Raw genomic sequence first — 17,904 nt, 5'->3', positions numbered from 1 at the left:
GAACAGCTATGATAAATTTTATCCACTTTCCTTTATGGACTGTCCTTGAGATGTGGGCTTTCTGATAAAGATCAGCAACGTGGCTTTGTTTTGATAGTTTTCTCAGGTAATTTCAATAAACCTGACCCAGATTGAAGAAAGGTGTAGAATCATAATCATAATCATAATAATAATAATAAAGTTTCAAGGGACCTTGGAGGTCATCTAGTCCAACCCCTTGCTCAGGCGGGAAACCCTATACCATTTCAGACAAATGGCTGTCCAGTCTCTTCTTAAAAACTTCCAGTGTTGGGGCATTCACCACTTCTGGAGGCAGGTTGTTCCACTGGTTAATTGTTCTGTCAGGAAGTTTTTCCTTAGTTCTAGGTTGCTTCTCTCCTTGATCTCCATCCATTGCTTCTTGTCCTGCCTTCAGGTGCTTTGGAGAATAGCTTGACTCCCTCTTCTTTGCGGCAGCCCCTGAGATATTGGAACACTGCTATCATGTCCCCCCTTATTCTCCTCTTCATTAAACTAGACATACCCAATTCCAGCAACCTTTCCTTATATGTTTTAGCCTCCAGTCCTTCTAATCATCTTTGTTGCTCTTTGTACTCTTTCTAGTCTCAACATCTTTTTTACATTGTAGTGACCAAAACTGGATGCAGTATTCCTAGTGTGGCCTTACCAAGGCATCGTAAACTGGTATTAACACTTCACATGATCTTGATTCTATCCCTCTGTTAATGCAGCCTAGCACTGTGTTGGCTTTTTTGGCAGCTGCAGCACACTGCTGGCTCATATTTAAGTGATTGTCTACTAGGACTCCAAGATCCCTCTCACAGTAACCACTATTGAGCAAGGTACCACCTATACTATACCTGTGCATTTGGTTTTTCTTGCCTAAATGTAGAACCTTACTTTTTTCACCATTGAAAAAAGTGGCTCTGAGATCACATCTGCCAGTTCCTTAAGAACCTTGGGGTGTAATCCATCTGGTCCTGGTGATTTGAACTCGTCTAGGCTGAACAGGTGCTCACTTACCATTTTCTTGCCTATCTTAACTTGCGTTTCTATTCTGTTTTTTATGGTACTGTTTTTGATAGGTTGGACTGTTTTTTCCCCTTTGTGTAACGACAGATGCAAAAAACGAGTTAAATAGTTTTGCTTTCTCTCTGTTGCTTCTCACCTTCTTGCCACTTTCCCCCACTAATGGACCAATCATTTCCTTAACTTTTTTCTTGTTTTTTACATGTTGAAAGAAGCTTTTTTTGTAATTTTTGACTTTGGTCGCAAGCCTTAGTTCATTTTGAGCCTTAACTTTCCTCACTTCATCTTTGTAGGCACAGGCTATTTGCTGATATTCTGCCTTAGTTATGTGCCCCTCTTTCCACTTCTTATACTTGTCCTTTTTATCTATCAATTTATCTGAGAGTTATTTATGCAGCCATGCTGGTTTCTTTTGAGAGCTATTATTTTTCTTCTTTGTTGGTATTGTACTAGACTGGGCTTTTATTATCTCATTGAGCTACGATGTAAAGAAACACCTCTGAAAATGTAGAATATCTATATTAACCTGACAATATATTCTTCCTCCTTTACATCTAGATCATCCATAGTTAGATGCATATGACTTTATATTCAGCTGAGTCTGTATATTCTAAATCTGTTATTTGCTCTTTTGTGTTGTCGGTTGTGTTTTCTTCACCAAAACAAAAGGCAACTAACATGGGTCATGTAGACCAATGTTTCTCAACCTCAGCAACTATACGATGTGTGGACTTCAACTCTCAGCATTCTGGCTGGGGAATTCTGGGATGTGACTTCCAGGAATCTTAAGGTTGTTGAGGTTGAGAAACACCAGTTTAGATTAACTGGGATTGCCTTCCCAAAACTCCTGTCAAATGTGAGTAAATTCCCAACATATGCAGTGGGCTTTCTGGGAAAGTCTGGTTTCCCTGTTTTACAGTCTATGTAACATGGCTGGGCAGTGCTCTGAATTTATCCACTGTTTTTATTTATTATGCCTGCCTGCTTGCCATGCAGCTCAGGGCAATAAACAAAACAGCCAAGACAGCAAATAAGCTAAAAATGTAGTTTATGCATTCAAACAATTAAGATGGGTTTCTGATTCAGTTCCTGATCCTCAAGGCTTTTAAAAAGATCCTCAAGCCTTTTTAAAAGGCAGGCAGGATCAAAGCCAGGGATGTCAGGAAGAATGCTGTTCTGAAAAGTGGCAGAGGAGGCACATTGGCTTGTCCAACAAGATAGAACTGTACTTGAATGATAGAACCCGGAGAAGGTCAACTCAATCAGGTCTTATTGGATGGGCAGGAGAAATAGGAGACCTGTGTTATGAAGAACTTTATAAATGAGAAGCAGCACCTTGGAAGCCCATTGGCAACTAGTGCTGCTTGTATAATAGTGGTATTCCATCAGTGTATGGAAGAGGATATCCATAACTACTCATGCTGCTGCATTCTAGCTATAGCTTGAGTTGTGTTTGAAGGCAGCCCCAGATAGAACACACATCCCAATGGTCCAAAGACAAAAGAGGTGGGTTTGGAGCACACAGGGGGATGCAACTAGTATCTCTTTGCCTCTCCTTAATCTAAGGACATCTTTTCCTAGGATCAAGAGATGAAGGATGATCTCAGGAGATCCTGCTGCTTTAAGGAGCTGCAGAGCAGCAGTCGGTTTGTCCTTTGCATGCTCCGAAATAATGTTTTGCCTTTGAATTTAGGAATGCTGCTCAGATACACTATATGTAATAAGTGAGCCTTGGAGCCTTGGTGGAGCAGTGGGCTAATGCCTCCTTAAGTAACAAAAGCTGCCTGCAATTAGTGCAGGTTCGCATCCCACCAGGCTCAAGGTTGACTCAGCCTTCCATCCTTCCGAGGTAGGTAAAATGAGGACCCAGATTGTTGGGGGCAATTAAGCTGACTTTGTAATAATGCCGCTTGGGGTGTGTGTGAAAGCCCTAATAAGCAGGCATATACATAGAATGAAGGCTATTGCTAAGCACATTGGTTTGTGCTTTAAATTGTAAGCCGCCCTGAGTCTTCAGAGAAGGGCGGGATATAAATGGGATTAAAATAAAAAAAATTAAAAAAGCCCTTATGCTATATTATGTTTTCTGTGTCCCAATCTTTATGTTCCTGAGATCAGATTTGTTTTAGGAAACTTATTAAGCTCCTCCATATGCAGTCTGATGTGCGAAACATCCTCAGTATGCTTTATTTCTATAGTGTTTACTGTATTACCACCCTCAAGCCCCACCCCACCCCAGCTCAGCTTTGATTCAGTAGTTGAGTGTAGAGAATAGGCAGCCCAGCCTGAGATATCAGCTAATCAACTTTCAGTTTCTCTGTTCAAACATGCCACAGTTTACAGTTTCACTCCCTGGCTCTGTTTCTAGAGCTCCGTGAATTCATAAACAGCACAAAGGAAGCAAAGATTTATAAAGAAGCAAAATAGAAAAGTTTCAAGCATCTTCTCCATATGCACAGTCCATGAATTTGTCTTCATGAATTTCAGTCCATTCTTCTATTGCCTTGCAAAGCCATTCACTAAGGTAGTGAGCTACGTGGGAGATGGGACAGGCAAATTGTTTGGAAGACCTGTAGCAAAAGCAGAGAATCCAAACATGGCTTTTTGGCTCATGGTAATCAGAGTTATTGACAGACTGCATTTTTGCTACAAATCTTTCAGGTGTGACACTTAGGTAAGTGTCCCCACTTGGCAGGAGAAACATGAGCTGGATGACAGGGACCACAGTGAGTGGTCTGTCCATATATCTGGCATAATACATGTTCAACCACAGCAGAACCAGAGAGAGGATGAAAAAGATATAATTGTATTAGGGTGTTAAAATAAGCATATTTATGATTTCACAGTATGTCGCCACAGCTTTGCAACTGGAGAGATGTGATTGACTTGGGACGGGGTATTTCAAACTATCCATAATAGTTACCAACTGACAGTTATGAACAGAGCACTTTTCTTAAAGCTTAACTCTTTGGGGAGGACAAAACTCCTTGATACAAAAAACAATTGTATAACTAATTGGCATGGAAGCCTTTGTATTGGCTGAAAACATTTAGGAGTAGAGGTGAGAATAAGTACTAATTTGGAAGAAAATAGAAGATTGTAGATAATCTGACATAGGCTGGGCTGATATTGGCTGGCTGCGGTTATTTTACCTTGGTAAGGAAATATAAACAAACAAACATGGTCACTCTTTTAGAAAAACACTGTCCTGAATCCAGTTGGTAGTCATTTCTGCATTTGTTATTCCAGAGATGCTTTGAAGCTGTCCTGGCTTGATTTCCTTGTAAGCTCTGGGAAGAGCAAGCATCAGCTTTGTCATGTGCACCAAACAGGAAACATGACCAGATAAGCTAATTCTACTTTATGGTAAAGCTACATTAACCAAACTTTGCAAGTCTGAAAGTACAAATTTCCCATCATTTTCTTCACAGCTTAAAAAACTAGTGAAGGTCTCTTATCTGACCATGCCCTAGGCCAGGGGTAGGCAACCTTGGCTCTTTTATGTCACTTGGACTTCAACTCCCAGAATTCCTGAGCCAGCTATGGAATTGGGAGTTGAAGTCCAAGAGTCATAAAAGAGCCAAGGTTGCCTACCCCTGCCCTAGGCAGCATCACTCTCCCAAGGACTTTCCTGCCTACCATTATAGGGAGTGCTTGGGATGGTAGGGAGGATCCAAAGGAGAGGAACCTGAACTTTCCAATTCAGATAGAATAACAAAATAACAGAGTTAGAAGGGACCTTGGAGATCTTCTAGTCCAACCCCCTGCTCAAGTAGGAAACCCTATACCATTCCATACAAATGGTTATCCAATTTCTTCTTTAAAATCTTCAGTGAAGGAGCATTCAGATCTTCTAAAAGCAAGCTGTTCCACCGATTGATTGTTCTAACTCTCAGGAGATTTCTCCTTAGTTCTAGGTTGCTTTGCTTAGTTTCAAGCCATTGCTTCTTGTCCTGCCTTCAGGTGCTTTGGAGAATAGGTTGACCCCCTCTTCTTTATGACAAACCCGTAGATATTGGAACACTGCTATTATATCACCCCTAGTCCTTCTTTTCATTAAACCTTGTTTCCTAGTTTGATTTCCATTCGGGAACTCCCACAACCAGAAAATGTGTCTCCAGAGGACATGTGGATGGGTTAAATGGTAGGAAACACATGGAGTTGAGGAAGCAGCTATTTTGATAGATTAAAAATATCTGATGCAAATAGACAGGACGAATTATTTAAATGAGAGGAAGAGCTAGCATAAATCCTGCAGAAGAGAGCCCTGCCTCATCAACTATTTAGAACCTTTTGAAATATAAGCCAGCAATATCAGTTATCTTTATGAATAGTTGGTCTTCCAGACAAGTGATGGTTGTTAGCTCCTGTACCAAAGACTCCTAAGTAAGGAGTGTATGTGACTTCAGTTCACTGTACCTTTTCTTCAGTGAGTTCATGAGGACAGATGTGATTTCTTTTGCCCAGATGTTTTTCTTGGAAAGCTAAGTCTGAGGCCTCTCCCTCTAGCATTTGAAATTTCCATAGTGTCCTAGAACAGGGATCTCCAACCTTTTTCCATGGACCAGCACCGGGCCGTGGCGTGTCAGAAAGCAGGCCATGCAAACAAGTGAAGTGGGATGCAGGCAGCATATGAAACTACATCCCCCTCCAGTCTGTGGAAAAACCTTCCTACACGATACCGGTCCCTGGTGCCCAAAAGGTTGGGAGGGTGCTGTCCTAGAACATCCGATATGGCATATGATTTGCTGAGAAATATTGCAGAAACATTTGGATGATGGCCAGCATCCCAGACTCATCAACTGCTGCCAGTTAAATCCAGTGACTTGTAAAAACAGGTAGACTAGCCAAAATAAGTGAGACAGTAATGGCATGTTACTAAATGCTGGACACTATCATAGTTCTGCCTGGCCATCTTAAAAGAAGCACATAGAACTTTTCAATCCTGTGTATTTAGACAGGACTTTTGGTGATGGGGACAGGCCAAAGCCACGAGAACAAGGTTTCTGTGTGAACACAAATTGTTCACTCCCCTCTAATTCCTGTATAGGTTTCTTTTATTAAAAAAAAGGTGGGTCAACATAACACCCTGAGTGACAAGGTGTTATGGTTTCTTGCATACCATGCCAGGAACAGCAAAGTGTGAACATGTGTCTTGAAACTGTGACTTTCCTTTGGTTGATCTATAGAAAGGGACTTCACGAAAGCAAATACCTTTATAGGTTTGTCTCAACATGCCTAAGAAGCAATGTAGAATGACTCATATTCCTTCTAGTTTGGCAGGAAATAACACTGGAATTCTGGGTGGTGCTCAAGTATTTGCTACGATGTCTCCTCCTCATTCCTGGGAGGGGAAAGCTATGAAGCTGAGCAGGAGACAAGCATATTCTGCAATTGACTGAAAAAATGACAAACTAGTTTCTGTTTCCAGGCTGCGGGGGGCCAATGACCTCTGAGGAGTGGGGTGGGAGAAAAAAAATCATTACACAGGTGTATAATTTTTCCCCAGCTACCATGTTCCTGTAGTTATTTAAGTGCTAACATGGGATACAAGAAATTGCAGTAATGCAGAAGAAGGAGCAACCTTATGCTCTGGCACTCCAAAGGGTGGAACTAGAACCAGTTGTGGTAATTGTAGGGTGAAAAATTTCAAGTTGGACAGTAGACAGTAGTAGAAAGTTTTGAATGTTAATCTTTTTCCACAGTAAAAACAAATCTGCTTTAGGAGGTGGTGTACTCTCTTTTGCCTGACCCATTTGAGCAATGGCTGGGAAGCTATTTTTCAACAGTGTTATTGCTGCATTCTGCACTATGAATTTGGTATCCAATAGGAGCTGGCCTCCCCTGCCTCCCAAAAAATCTTCCAAAATTATAGCTACCTTTGTATGATATGCTAAAGCATGCCAAGGTTAGGCTTAATATGCTGCCCAAACTTGCAGTCCCAACTTGCCGTAATCACAGTCTGGAATCATAGTTTAGAGCAGTGTTTCTCAACATTGGCAAGTTTAAGGTGGGTGGACTTCAACTCCCAGAATTCCTCAACCAGCTTGGGAAAATCCAGTCATCTTAAACTTGCCAAGATTGAGAAAACACTGCATTAGAGTATATTTCTTTTTCTTGACTGTGCTCTCAAAACTGCAATACCAGAAATTAACCCCATAGCTAATCCCATCCCTTCATCCTCTAGAACAGTGGCTCCTAACCTTTTCTATACCCCGCACCCCTAGAACGCTTCTGGTATATTCTCATGCCCCTTACAAAAGTTCGAAATAACGGCAACAAATTATGCACATACACTATAATTTTGAAATTTCTAAATATCGTCTTGCACCCCCGGTTCAGAACCCCTGCTCTAGAAAAGAGGGGTAGATAGCAAGAACAGACCAAATGTGCTGCTATGGTACGTGTAGCTCAGGTAGAACCCTCACCTGTATGGTTTTTTTTTAGGGTGTTCTTGGAAGAGTAAGAAAAAAAAAGTGGGAGACTGCCCAAGAAAGAGTGACATTGTTTACTCATGTATGGGCCTGTTCTGCAAACAAAGTTTATGCATCTATGTACATATGATGTTCCTGAAACATAAAAGCTTCCTTTGAAGAACAACATCTAGATTGAATAAAGTTAATTAAATAGCATTTTGTTGCAGTATCAACCAATTTTTCTGGAAGGGCTGGTTCATTTCCCTACATATTGCCAACAGTGTTTTTTTCACATAATGATTATGTATCAATATCCCTCCTTTCTTTGGAGGATCGTCACACACTTTTCATTCCATAATATTAATTTATTCTAGGATTTGCTTTTGCTCTGGTAATGTATGATTAACAAATGAGAGGGCTTAAATTGAATTTTATTTGAAAGACCAGTCAGCATTTTAGTTGTAATGCCATGAAACTCTTGGTGAATCTCCTGAAGGTTTTGAGCTCTAACTATTTACGATCCCACTGATTTTGAAATGATAGGATGTGTTTTAAGACCTACAACCCCGATATATTGAAAGCTTTTGGTTATTTTCTGGTCTACTTAGAAAGGCTGTGAGTAGAAGGTGCTTCCAGATAACCAGCCTCTTTGTTGACTTAAGGGCCAAACTGGATTTTGCATAGCAAATTAAAGAAAATGCTCCATTGTAGGAAGAATTAAGATTTCTTCTGTAAACTGTATTATGCTATAATATTATGCTATAATTGTGTGGACAAAAAGGACAAGATGGCAGTAGGATCAAAGTTCCACCCATTTTTTATGTGCATCATGGAGCTTCAGTTGTATTATTGTAACTACCATCTTAAGGGTTTTTTTGACCACATCCTGCGGAAAGCCCAGTTTCTTATACTTTGTTTTCCATTTTATTATTATGTTATTTATGATGCAATTAATATCTCCTCAACCTGTAAGTTGCTCTTTTCACATGCTTACACAAAGTTTTTGTAGAGTGCATGGTTCCCAAACGGTTTTAATGCACCTGGTGTACGATGTTTTACAATTGAGGGTGAAAATGGGCACCACTAATATTGATATTAACATGTATTAGTTAATATAAACTGGTATATTTTATCTTACAGTAGTTAAGAGGTTGTACTGTGTGCCTCTGGTCTTTAGTTAGTGTTAAACTTTGATGGAAAAAATGCAGTAATAATTAAAATATGGGACTTAACTGTCAGTGAGTCCAGAGTTTTTGAGCTTGTTTGTTTATATTATATCATTCCTGCTCAAAATACAAGTTCAGTTTGTTATTAAAAAGTTAATGAAGAAAATGAATGCTGAGGACTTCTAGAGGAGGTATCATGAACAGAAGGTGGCTGGGCAAATGTGGAGTCAACAACCACAGTAAAGGCCAAGGAACTAATGAGTAGACTGGCTCCTTGGAACCTCTCTAGATAAAGAGAGAATGGGAGATCATCCACATGTGCTCTGGACAGCTGCTCCTCATAAGGAGACCATGGGACCATGTTTTCTGAGATACTTAGCACTGGAAAACAGTGCTTGTGACCACAGCAGAAATTTTTAAAGAACACTAAGCTTGCAAACCTCACTTTCTATCCACTTTCAGAAATTGACTATGAATTATCTTAAAACTATTAGAGACCTTTGGAACAACAAGTTTGAAAAATCTTAATTGTGTGAGATTATCTTCAATCATGAACAAAAGAATAATTAATTAAAAGCTTAAGAACTTACAGAATTTGAAATAAATAGAAGAAAGTTAAACAAGATTTTGATCTAAGAAATTTGCAAATGGATCCAGATAAATTTGGAATATTGTGTTTTATTGTAAAATAAACACAATATTGTAAAATTTCTTATGAGGGAAAATTATTTTGTCTATCCTGGTAGTTGCAAGTTAATAACAAAAGATAATTGATTGGACTTCCGGTTTGCCGACAGCCGTAAATGGACGCCTGGAGGACAGCTCCCGTCTTCCACGTCCAGATTCGCATCACTGGGGGGGTCCTAAAAGGACCGAAGAGTCGCCCTTGAGGGGTGTCCAGACAGAAGGGGCTTTTGCAGAAATGTGGGGGGGGCAGCAACCCCCTTGTTAGTGCCTGCTTTCCCTTTGTACCAGCGGATGAAAGACTGACCATAGGACCAGCCAGCTCCTAGGCTGCAGACAGCCGAAGTCAAAGCTACCATCAGGCAACATTAAAGCAGCGTGGAAGAGACGAGGGTAAGATTCCTCTCTTGTACCTTAATCATCTTCTTTTCACCTAATTAAGCTGCTAAGTACTTTCCCCCCTGTGAAGAGGGAGGGGGAATTTAACGCTCCCTTCGGAAGGCGGTGAACAAACTCAGGGGTGTTTTTTTTGGAAACAAAGAAGTTTAAGAAAGAAATAACAAAAGTAAAGAACTCTTAAAGTACTTGGGGGACACCCAGTGGCTAAATTTGAAATTGCAATTCTGACTTTCTCTTTAAAAAAAACAAGAAAATATTTAAGAAAATAAGATAAAGAGTAACTTTGAACATCAGATGTGAAAGCTTACAATGGAAGAGTTTCAAAAACAAATTCATGCTCTGTGGGAAATATCTTACCAAACTTATCAGCTCCTTTCTACAGCTGGTGATGAAATAAGAGCTTTTGGAAAAGAATTAGAAAGTATCTCGATGAAACAAACTCAAATTCAAACTGTGACTACAACTAATATTTTACTGGGACAGAACTTAATAGAAGAAATTGAACAATTAAATACACTGACAGAAGAATTAAATAGTCAACAAATACAGGTTTTTGAAGATGGTGATGGAGAAAATATGGAAGGAAGTTTATTTGAACCAGGACAATTGTACCAAGAGGTGAAAATAATAAGATTTGGTGCTGTTGGCAGATTCTTTAATTCTTCAGTGGTGGAGTTGGGGCGTCCACTTCAATATGAAATAGTAATACAAGAATGCTTTGATGATCCTGAGGCAAAGAAGCGTAAAATGGCATGGCAAAGGAAGAAAGCAAGAATACGATTGAAGAAATATGAACATTTTTAGGAGGCCAAATAGATAATATTAAAGTAGACAGGATGGTACTGGGATTACGAGAATGTTTTGATGAGTAGATAAAAATATTGATTAACTAATAAAAAAATAATAAAAATAAAAAATAAAATACAAGTGTATGAATATTAACATTGAAATATTGAGTTTTTCTAAATGTTATGGGTTAAGATGTATATATGCTAAAAATGATAGAATATAACTAATATATTTGGATGCAGAGACATGAAGGATGTATTGAATGTTAAAATAGAACAAATTTTGGTTAATTTTTAATATGTGGAAACTATAAATGAGAAATAAGAATATCTTATTGCCCTCCTCTTTTCTTTTTCTTTTTTCTTTCCTTTTTCCTTTTTTCCTGTTTTTTCCTTTCTTTTCTCTTTTTTTCTTTTTTTTCTCCTCCTTGTGATTTGTATTTTAATTACTATTTTAAATATTGTATAATTGTTATAGATATGGAAATGAGATAAATGAGAACTGGATTACACTACTAGATATTGAAGAGAATTGTATAAAGGAAAAAGATTTTTTAGTGATATGAAATTGAGAAATCTTAAACGTTTTAATTTTAATATCAATGTAAAATTAAGCTAGAAAAAATAGATAAGGTGTTTGATGTTTTAAAGATGGAATGTTAAAATATGAAATATTAAAAGATTGATGGATATATATTCAAAAAATAAAATAAACTATTAAATGTTTGATGGATAGCAATAAGAAATATGTTAATTTAGATAAGAGATAGTATATATCAAAGAAAAAAGAGAGAGGAAGTATTGGTTATAATAATGTGGAGATCTGTAATAATATGTATTTGTTTGAAATGGAAATATTGTAACTCAGATACCACGTTGCTTCTTAAAGATATTATTGTAAATGTTGGAAAACTAATAAAATATTATAAAAAAACACAAAAAAACACAAAAGATAATTGATTTTAGGAACTGGACACTAGAAGGGATAAAAGATTTTAAACAACCCCCCCCCCAAAAAAAAAAATACAAGCCGGATGAAAGTTCATACTGTGAATTACAAAACTTACATTGGAGAAACAAAACAAATCACTTCACAAATGTATGGCTCCACATAGGATAACAAACCCATCAGGATGAGATTCAGCAGTCCATCTGCCTTTGAAAGACAAAGGTCACTCTTTTGAAGACAGCAAAGTCTACATTCTGTACAGAGAGGACTCCTGGTTTGAAAGAGGGGTCAAAGAAGCCATCTACATTAACACTGAACAGTCCTCTCTCAACAGAGGGGGAGGGATATGACACCACCTATCTTCGGTTTACAACACAGTCTTTTCAGCAGTTCCACACCCATTTGCACTATGATGGTACAGATAAGTCCCCAAGTGACCTCAACAACTCTCAGAAAGAGTGCTAATAACCAGATAACTGCAAGGAATATAAATCCTTCCAACCTCCACCATTCAGTCAGAACTGAAGAAGCTTCTTGGATGAGAAATGAAGCGTCTTTAAGGAAAAACAAAGTCCAATTGCCTTTTGGGGGGGGAAAGCAAGTTTGGGTTAATTTAAGGTCACTAACTATGGGACCACTATGGTGGGAAGGTAACAGCGTTCCGTGCGCCTTTTGCGTCTAGTCATGCCGGGCACAGGACCACGGAGATGTCCTCAGACAAGCGCTGGCTCTTCGGCTTTGAAACGGAGATGAGCACCGGCCCCTAGAGTCGGAAACGACTAGCATGCATGTGCGGGGGAACCTTTACCTTTACCTTTACCTAAGGTCACTAACCCTCATTGCTATTTACAAAATTCAATAAGCTTCAACTATTAACACTATCTCGATCCACCTTAAGTTGCCAACCATTCACCTTCTTGATCAAAGTTCTTCTTTTCAGAGTTCTGGATTTTTAAGACTCCTGTTTCCTTCGCTAGTTCATTAGCCCCTTTGCTAACTCCAGCTTCCTTTGCTAACTCATTTCCACAAGGGAAAGTCATCCTTTGGGAAACAGAGCTGATTCTAACTTTCGGTTTTTATTTATCTCCTTTCTAAAATAGTTTGTTTTGTGGTCTAGATTGTCTTTGTGTCTCTGTGACATGTTCACAGAGAGGCATGGCATCCTGTAACTTATCACAGAGATCATTAGACAAACATCAGAACATTCTAATTTGAGTTATTAGATTAGATGTCAGGTTTTGGAAGTGGATGTACAGTATCTGTTTGAATAATGTGCATATTAAGGACATAAGAGTGCTAAACATTCTCTCAAAAGATTTGTGTCTTATTTGTTACTTATTATTTAGTATTTACAGATAGTCCTCAGCTTACAACCACAATTGAGGCCAAAATTTCTGTTGCTAAGCAAGATGTTTATTAAGTGAATTTTGCTCCATTTTACAACTTTTTTGTCACACCTGTTAAGTGAATCACTGCAGTAACACAGTTGTTAAGTGAATCTGGCTTCCCCATTGACTTTGCTTGTCAGAAGGTCACAAAAGGTGATCACATGACCCCAAGACACTGCAACCGTCATAAATATGAGTCAGTTGCCAAGTATCCAAATTTAGATTACGTGACCATGGGGATGCTGTAAGGTTGTAAGAGTGAAAAATGGTCATAAGTCACTTTTTTCAGCGCCGTTGTAAATTTTAATGGTCACTAAATGAACTATTTTATGTCAAAGACTACCTATATTATCAAGTAGTTCATAGGTGAATCTGTACTTCACCACAATGTAATTATTAATTGTGGTGATTTTTAATGGAGTCTAATTTTCCAATTCGGGTTCTAATTCTATGGTATACTGAGCAAAATAATTATCCAAAAGAATGTAGCTTCAGTATGAAATTCTGAGTGAAAAATCTGGATCTTTAATCTACCTGATTTCTATATTCTTGTCTGCAGATCATCAAGCAGCAATGATCTAGCAGTGCTCATCTCTCGCATGCAAAAAAATGCTGACCAGGTGGAAAAGGACATCCTCGAAACACAGTCCAAACTTAAGAAGGTAAAATTGGAACTTGAATACAAAAAACATGCTGTAAATTGGCTCAAATGTTTACTGGAGAAAGCTCCAAATAGAGAAGTAAGATCTCATATGCTAGTTGGGCAAATACATAAAATAAATCTAATCAGATGCAAGGGGAATATCTGTGTCCTTTATTTTGAAATGACAGAAAATCTGAGTTTCCTGATTAAAATAAAAAATAAAATTAAAAAAAACTAAATTGAACTCATGAAATAGTTTCTTGCAACAAAATGGTCCTATCTTCATTAGAAACTCAAAGAGATCTCTTTGAAACTTCTTTAGTTTTTCATATTAAACACATTTTTTTCATTTTTTATTTATTTGAATTAATTAGCCACCTGTCTTCAGTGGATGCAATAAATGAATGATGTTAAAGAAAGAAAAATGGATACTTTGTGCTTTTTAAAAACTATGTGGAAACCTTTAAGAGATCTGAATGGAGGTGGTCTAATCTTGTGGAGAGGAGTTGATTAATACATGTATGAAAGTGAGGGTTGGCGTTAATTGTGAATGAAATGTATGCCAGAAAGAATGACTTACTTTATCTTTTAATTCAGGGGAAATCAGGGTTTTTCAGAATGTGTTACACAGAATCCTACTGGCCAACCATAGATTCATATATGGAATGCTACCACATGAGAGCTTGATGGGGTTCCATGAGAGACTAAGAGGGGGGAAAAATCACTTGACCACAGCATTGCTTCTTGATCAAGGATTCTGGGAGTGGAATAAAGAGCTAGAGTTTCCTATATTGTATAGATAATGGAAGAGTATCCTCTATAATGAGTGTGTCAATGGACCTCAAATTACAAATTATGCAACAAAAAATAATATTTATAATGTATTGGACTTCATTATGTTTGTATAGAAAAGAACTGTAAAAAACCCCACTTTGTTGAAGATGTAACAAGGATAATGCTTCTTTAAAACATATGTTTCTGCAGTGTCCTACATTTAGACCATGGGGCCTGACTTTGGGTATACCTGGGAGGGGGGGCTATATGCCTATTTGTGTATGTGTCAACGCTGCTAACATTGGATGTTCTTGCTTTGACAACAGATGGAAATGCAGCCATTTTCTCTATGCTTTTAGAATTAGTCGATGCTGGGAGGGGGAATAGGGATGAGAGTCCAGCTAGTCTTAACAATAAAAACTCAGCCGTGGGAACCCAACGACATTGGGCCCAGAGCTGATAGTGTTTTGGCGGGCTGGAAAGCTGGAGAGAAAGCCTGCACTTCAAGCTAATTGGGGAATGTGATTTATGACTGTTTATTAGAGGAGGGAATTATACTTTGTTATTTTGTATCCAGGGAAGGGTAATTTAGTTCAACTATGTAGTGCCAATACTTTGTTTCTTGAATAAAAGATTCTTTAAGGTAAACAATGCCTCAAAGTTCTTTTGAAGGGTTTCATCTGTTGGAACCATGACATTATGCATATGGAGCAAAAGAGAGTTCAAAATATATATCAAAGGGTAGGGAAATAGTTAAAATTAAAAGAGGGAAGGGCAATCAAAGCAATCTTGATGAAAGTGTTCTGTTGTATGTGAAAAGGACCAAAGAACAACCTTTGTAGAAGGACTGGCAGAGCTTGAGGGCAGAGTGAAAACGGGGATCAGCCTAGAATTTTTATGTAGCCACAAACAAGCTTAGTCCAACCCTTGAGTGCCATTGACCCCAGACAGGTGCTGTTAGCTTAGAAGATTCCTGTGTATAGGCTTTAGCAATAAATCATGTTAATTGAACCTTCATGTGAGGACCTGATCTTTCACAGACCTGATCTTTCATACCTGACAGCCTTTGGCAGAGTGAACAGAATCAAATGTAAAAATAATTAATTTGGGAAGAAACATTGGAAAGATTAAAAGAAATATTCCTTTGATTTCTTTCAACCTGATTTAAAAAATTTCTATTTCTATTTTATTTTATTTATATTTGTCAATGCTAGTGGGATGTTAGAAAGTGAAACTAAAATGAGTGCTCACACTCACTAGCACTGATGATGTTACCTAGTCAGGTAATGAAACATCTGAAAGCAAACAACCAAGCTCAGAAAGCATCAAGGAGAGCTGACATATTGAATGAGTAAAGTCAGTATTTGAATCAGGATATGGACTTAAGGGAAGCAAGAATGTTTTGCAAGGACAGAGAACTATAATTATGGCTGTTGGAGGAAATTAGAATTACTTTTCCTTTCCTTCTCTCTTATTTCCTGCCCTTAATTTCTTTTGCTGATTACTTTGTGCTGCCTTTTTGCATTTTATATAATGCTGCTATCTGAAAAGGGATATTGTGATGGGTATGTTTGAATGTATGATAACTCTGAGCTTGGAACCAAAATGACTATGACTAACTCGTGAAAAAGGGACGCAGTGGCTCAGTGGGTTAGGAAGCTGAGCTTGTCGATCAGATGGTCGGGAGTTTGGCGGGTCGAATCCCAAGTGCCACGTAGCAGAGTGAGCGCCTGTTACTCATCCCAGCTTCTGCCAACCTAGCAGTTCGAAAGCACATAAAAAATGCAAGTAGAAAAATAGGGACCACTACGGTGGGAAGGTAACAGCGTTCCGTGCGCCTTTGGCGTCTAGTCATGCCGGCCACATGACCACGGAGACGTCCTCGGATAAGCGCTGGCTCTTCGGCTTTGAAACGGAGATGAGCACCGACCCCTAGAGTAGGAAACAACTAGCACGCATGTGCGGGGGAACCTTTACCTTTTTAACTCATGAAAATAATTTGTATTTTTTATCTTAAGAGTGTGGGGACAGAAGCTCCATGTTTCATGATGAACGTTGACTTGGTATAGTGTAACTCAGTTGCTAATCTAGTTTTACTTGAACCTCTCCCTCCATGTTTCATAGGGGATAACCAAGCACTAGGGAAATACATGCAAGAGTATTCCTAGGTACTTTCCTGGGTATTATCAGGGAACTGAGAATATATGAAACATGGCTTGCCAAATCAAAACAAGAAATATCTAATTCAGTGTTCAGCCAGAGTTCTTTTTCCCTTAATCTAAGACATTTATTCCATGTGATGAATTCTGTAAATTAATTGTATACTATCTGATAAAAATTGACACGATAAACTATCAGATAAAAGTTATTTACCTGCATTTGTGGAATTAATATCAGAATCAAGAATCACATGCTCAGAATACAGCCTAAAATATCTGCCTTCTAGATGTACAACCACAACTTCCTCTCTTCTGGGAATGAGGCTTGTGCACATTACACTTTTCTTGTTGTAGGATGCTATTAATCACCAGCAGAACAAGCCTTTGGAGTTCCAGCAGATAAATGGCAAAAACTTGAAAGAGGCAGAGACACTTTTGAAAGACCTTTTCCTAGATGTAGACAAAGTCAAGCATTTGAAACACCCTCAAGCCTTTGAAATTGAGAAAGAGTAAGTAATGATCTATATTCCATGCAGCTCTCTGAGAAATATTTAGTAAATGCATGGAGACACACTTACATGACAAGCTTCAGATCAAATCTGGACAATTTTTCCTTGAGGAAACCCATTTTCTAATGAAGAAATTCCCTTTTTTCTCTCCTCCCAAGTATTAAGCAGCTCCATGTCCGAATGACACACCAATGTGCAGAATATCGAGAGCTCTATGAAAAATTTACACTTTCTGAAGTTGGTTCCAAAGTGGACTGGGCAAAAATTCTAGAACAAAAACAGGTAAGAATTGTTGCTTGGGTGTGTGGCTTTTCATTTGATCAAGTCAATTTCTTGATTAACAAAATTAATAAAGTTGAACGTGAATTCCAGCTTTACTTGGAGATCACAGCAGAAGAACAAAACCTTTTTATCCTTGCAAGGCAAAGATTGTAGTTCATGATACTGGCTTAATAAAAAAATGACCTCAACCAATGCTTATCAGGGCATATGCGCCTTTGACAATGGCACTGATTTGCCCTAGAAATACAATTTTTTTTCAATAATCTTTTATCCAAATTCATGATTAAACCAGGAAATTTGCTTTGTCACAGACAAATCTTTAAGGTAGACCAAGTCATATTGGCCAACTTTACACATTATGGTGGTTTGTTTGATCTTAACTTACTATGTTATATAAACATAGCCAACTGCAGCTTATGAATGAACCACAGTTATGCAAACTATAGTTTAGCTCAATGGGTAAAACAAGTTGTCCTCAAATACTGAAAAACTATTACTAAGCAAAATAAAAATAACCCTGGTTTAATAATTCATGCCAGACCAGGCAGTGAGGAAATATTATCAAGAACATGCAACTTGACTAGTAATGCAAACTAGCAATTATATTTCAGCCCCCGTGTCTCACCATCACTGAATGAACTGCAGAAATAGAGATTGTGTATTGTTGTTCAATGCAATTTCTCAGCAAACAAAGTTTTTAAAAGTGCAGTAAGAATAT

At 38.2% G+C, this 17,904-nt stretch overlaps 1 protein-coding gene across 1 annotated transcript in view; it reads left to right on the top strand.

Annotated features, from left to right (window-relative positions):
* The window catches only part of EVPL (envoplakin), a 51,063-nt gene that overhangs the window by 3,353 nt on the left and 29,806 nt on the right, over positions 1 to 17,904 (top strand). The window contains exons 2-4 of the mRNA XM_081320411.1: positions 13,379 to 13,481; positions 16,750 to 16,904; positions 17,063 to 17,186. Coding sequence (XP_081176537.1) covers positions 13,379 to 13,481; positions 16,750 to 16,904; positions 17,063 to 17,186 — 382 coding nt within the window. The remainder of the gene's footprint in view (positions 1 to 13,378; positions 13,482 to 16,749; positions 16,905 to 17,062; positions 17,187 to 17,904) is intronic.

This window comes from Vipera berus (genome assembly GCF_964194415.1).
Source record: "Vipera berus genome assembly, chromosome: 2".
Lineage (NCBI taxonomy): Eukaryota > Metazoa > Chordata > Lepidosauria > Squamata > Viperidae > Vipera > Vipera berus.
The sequence above is the reverse complement of the archived record's forward strand: the minus strand, read 5'-3'. Positions and strand labels throughout refer to the sequence as shown.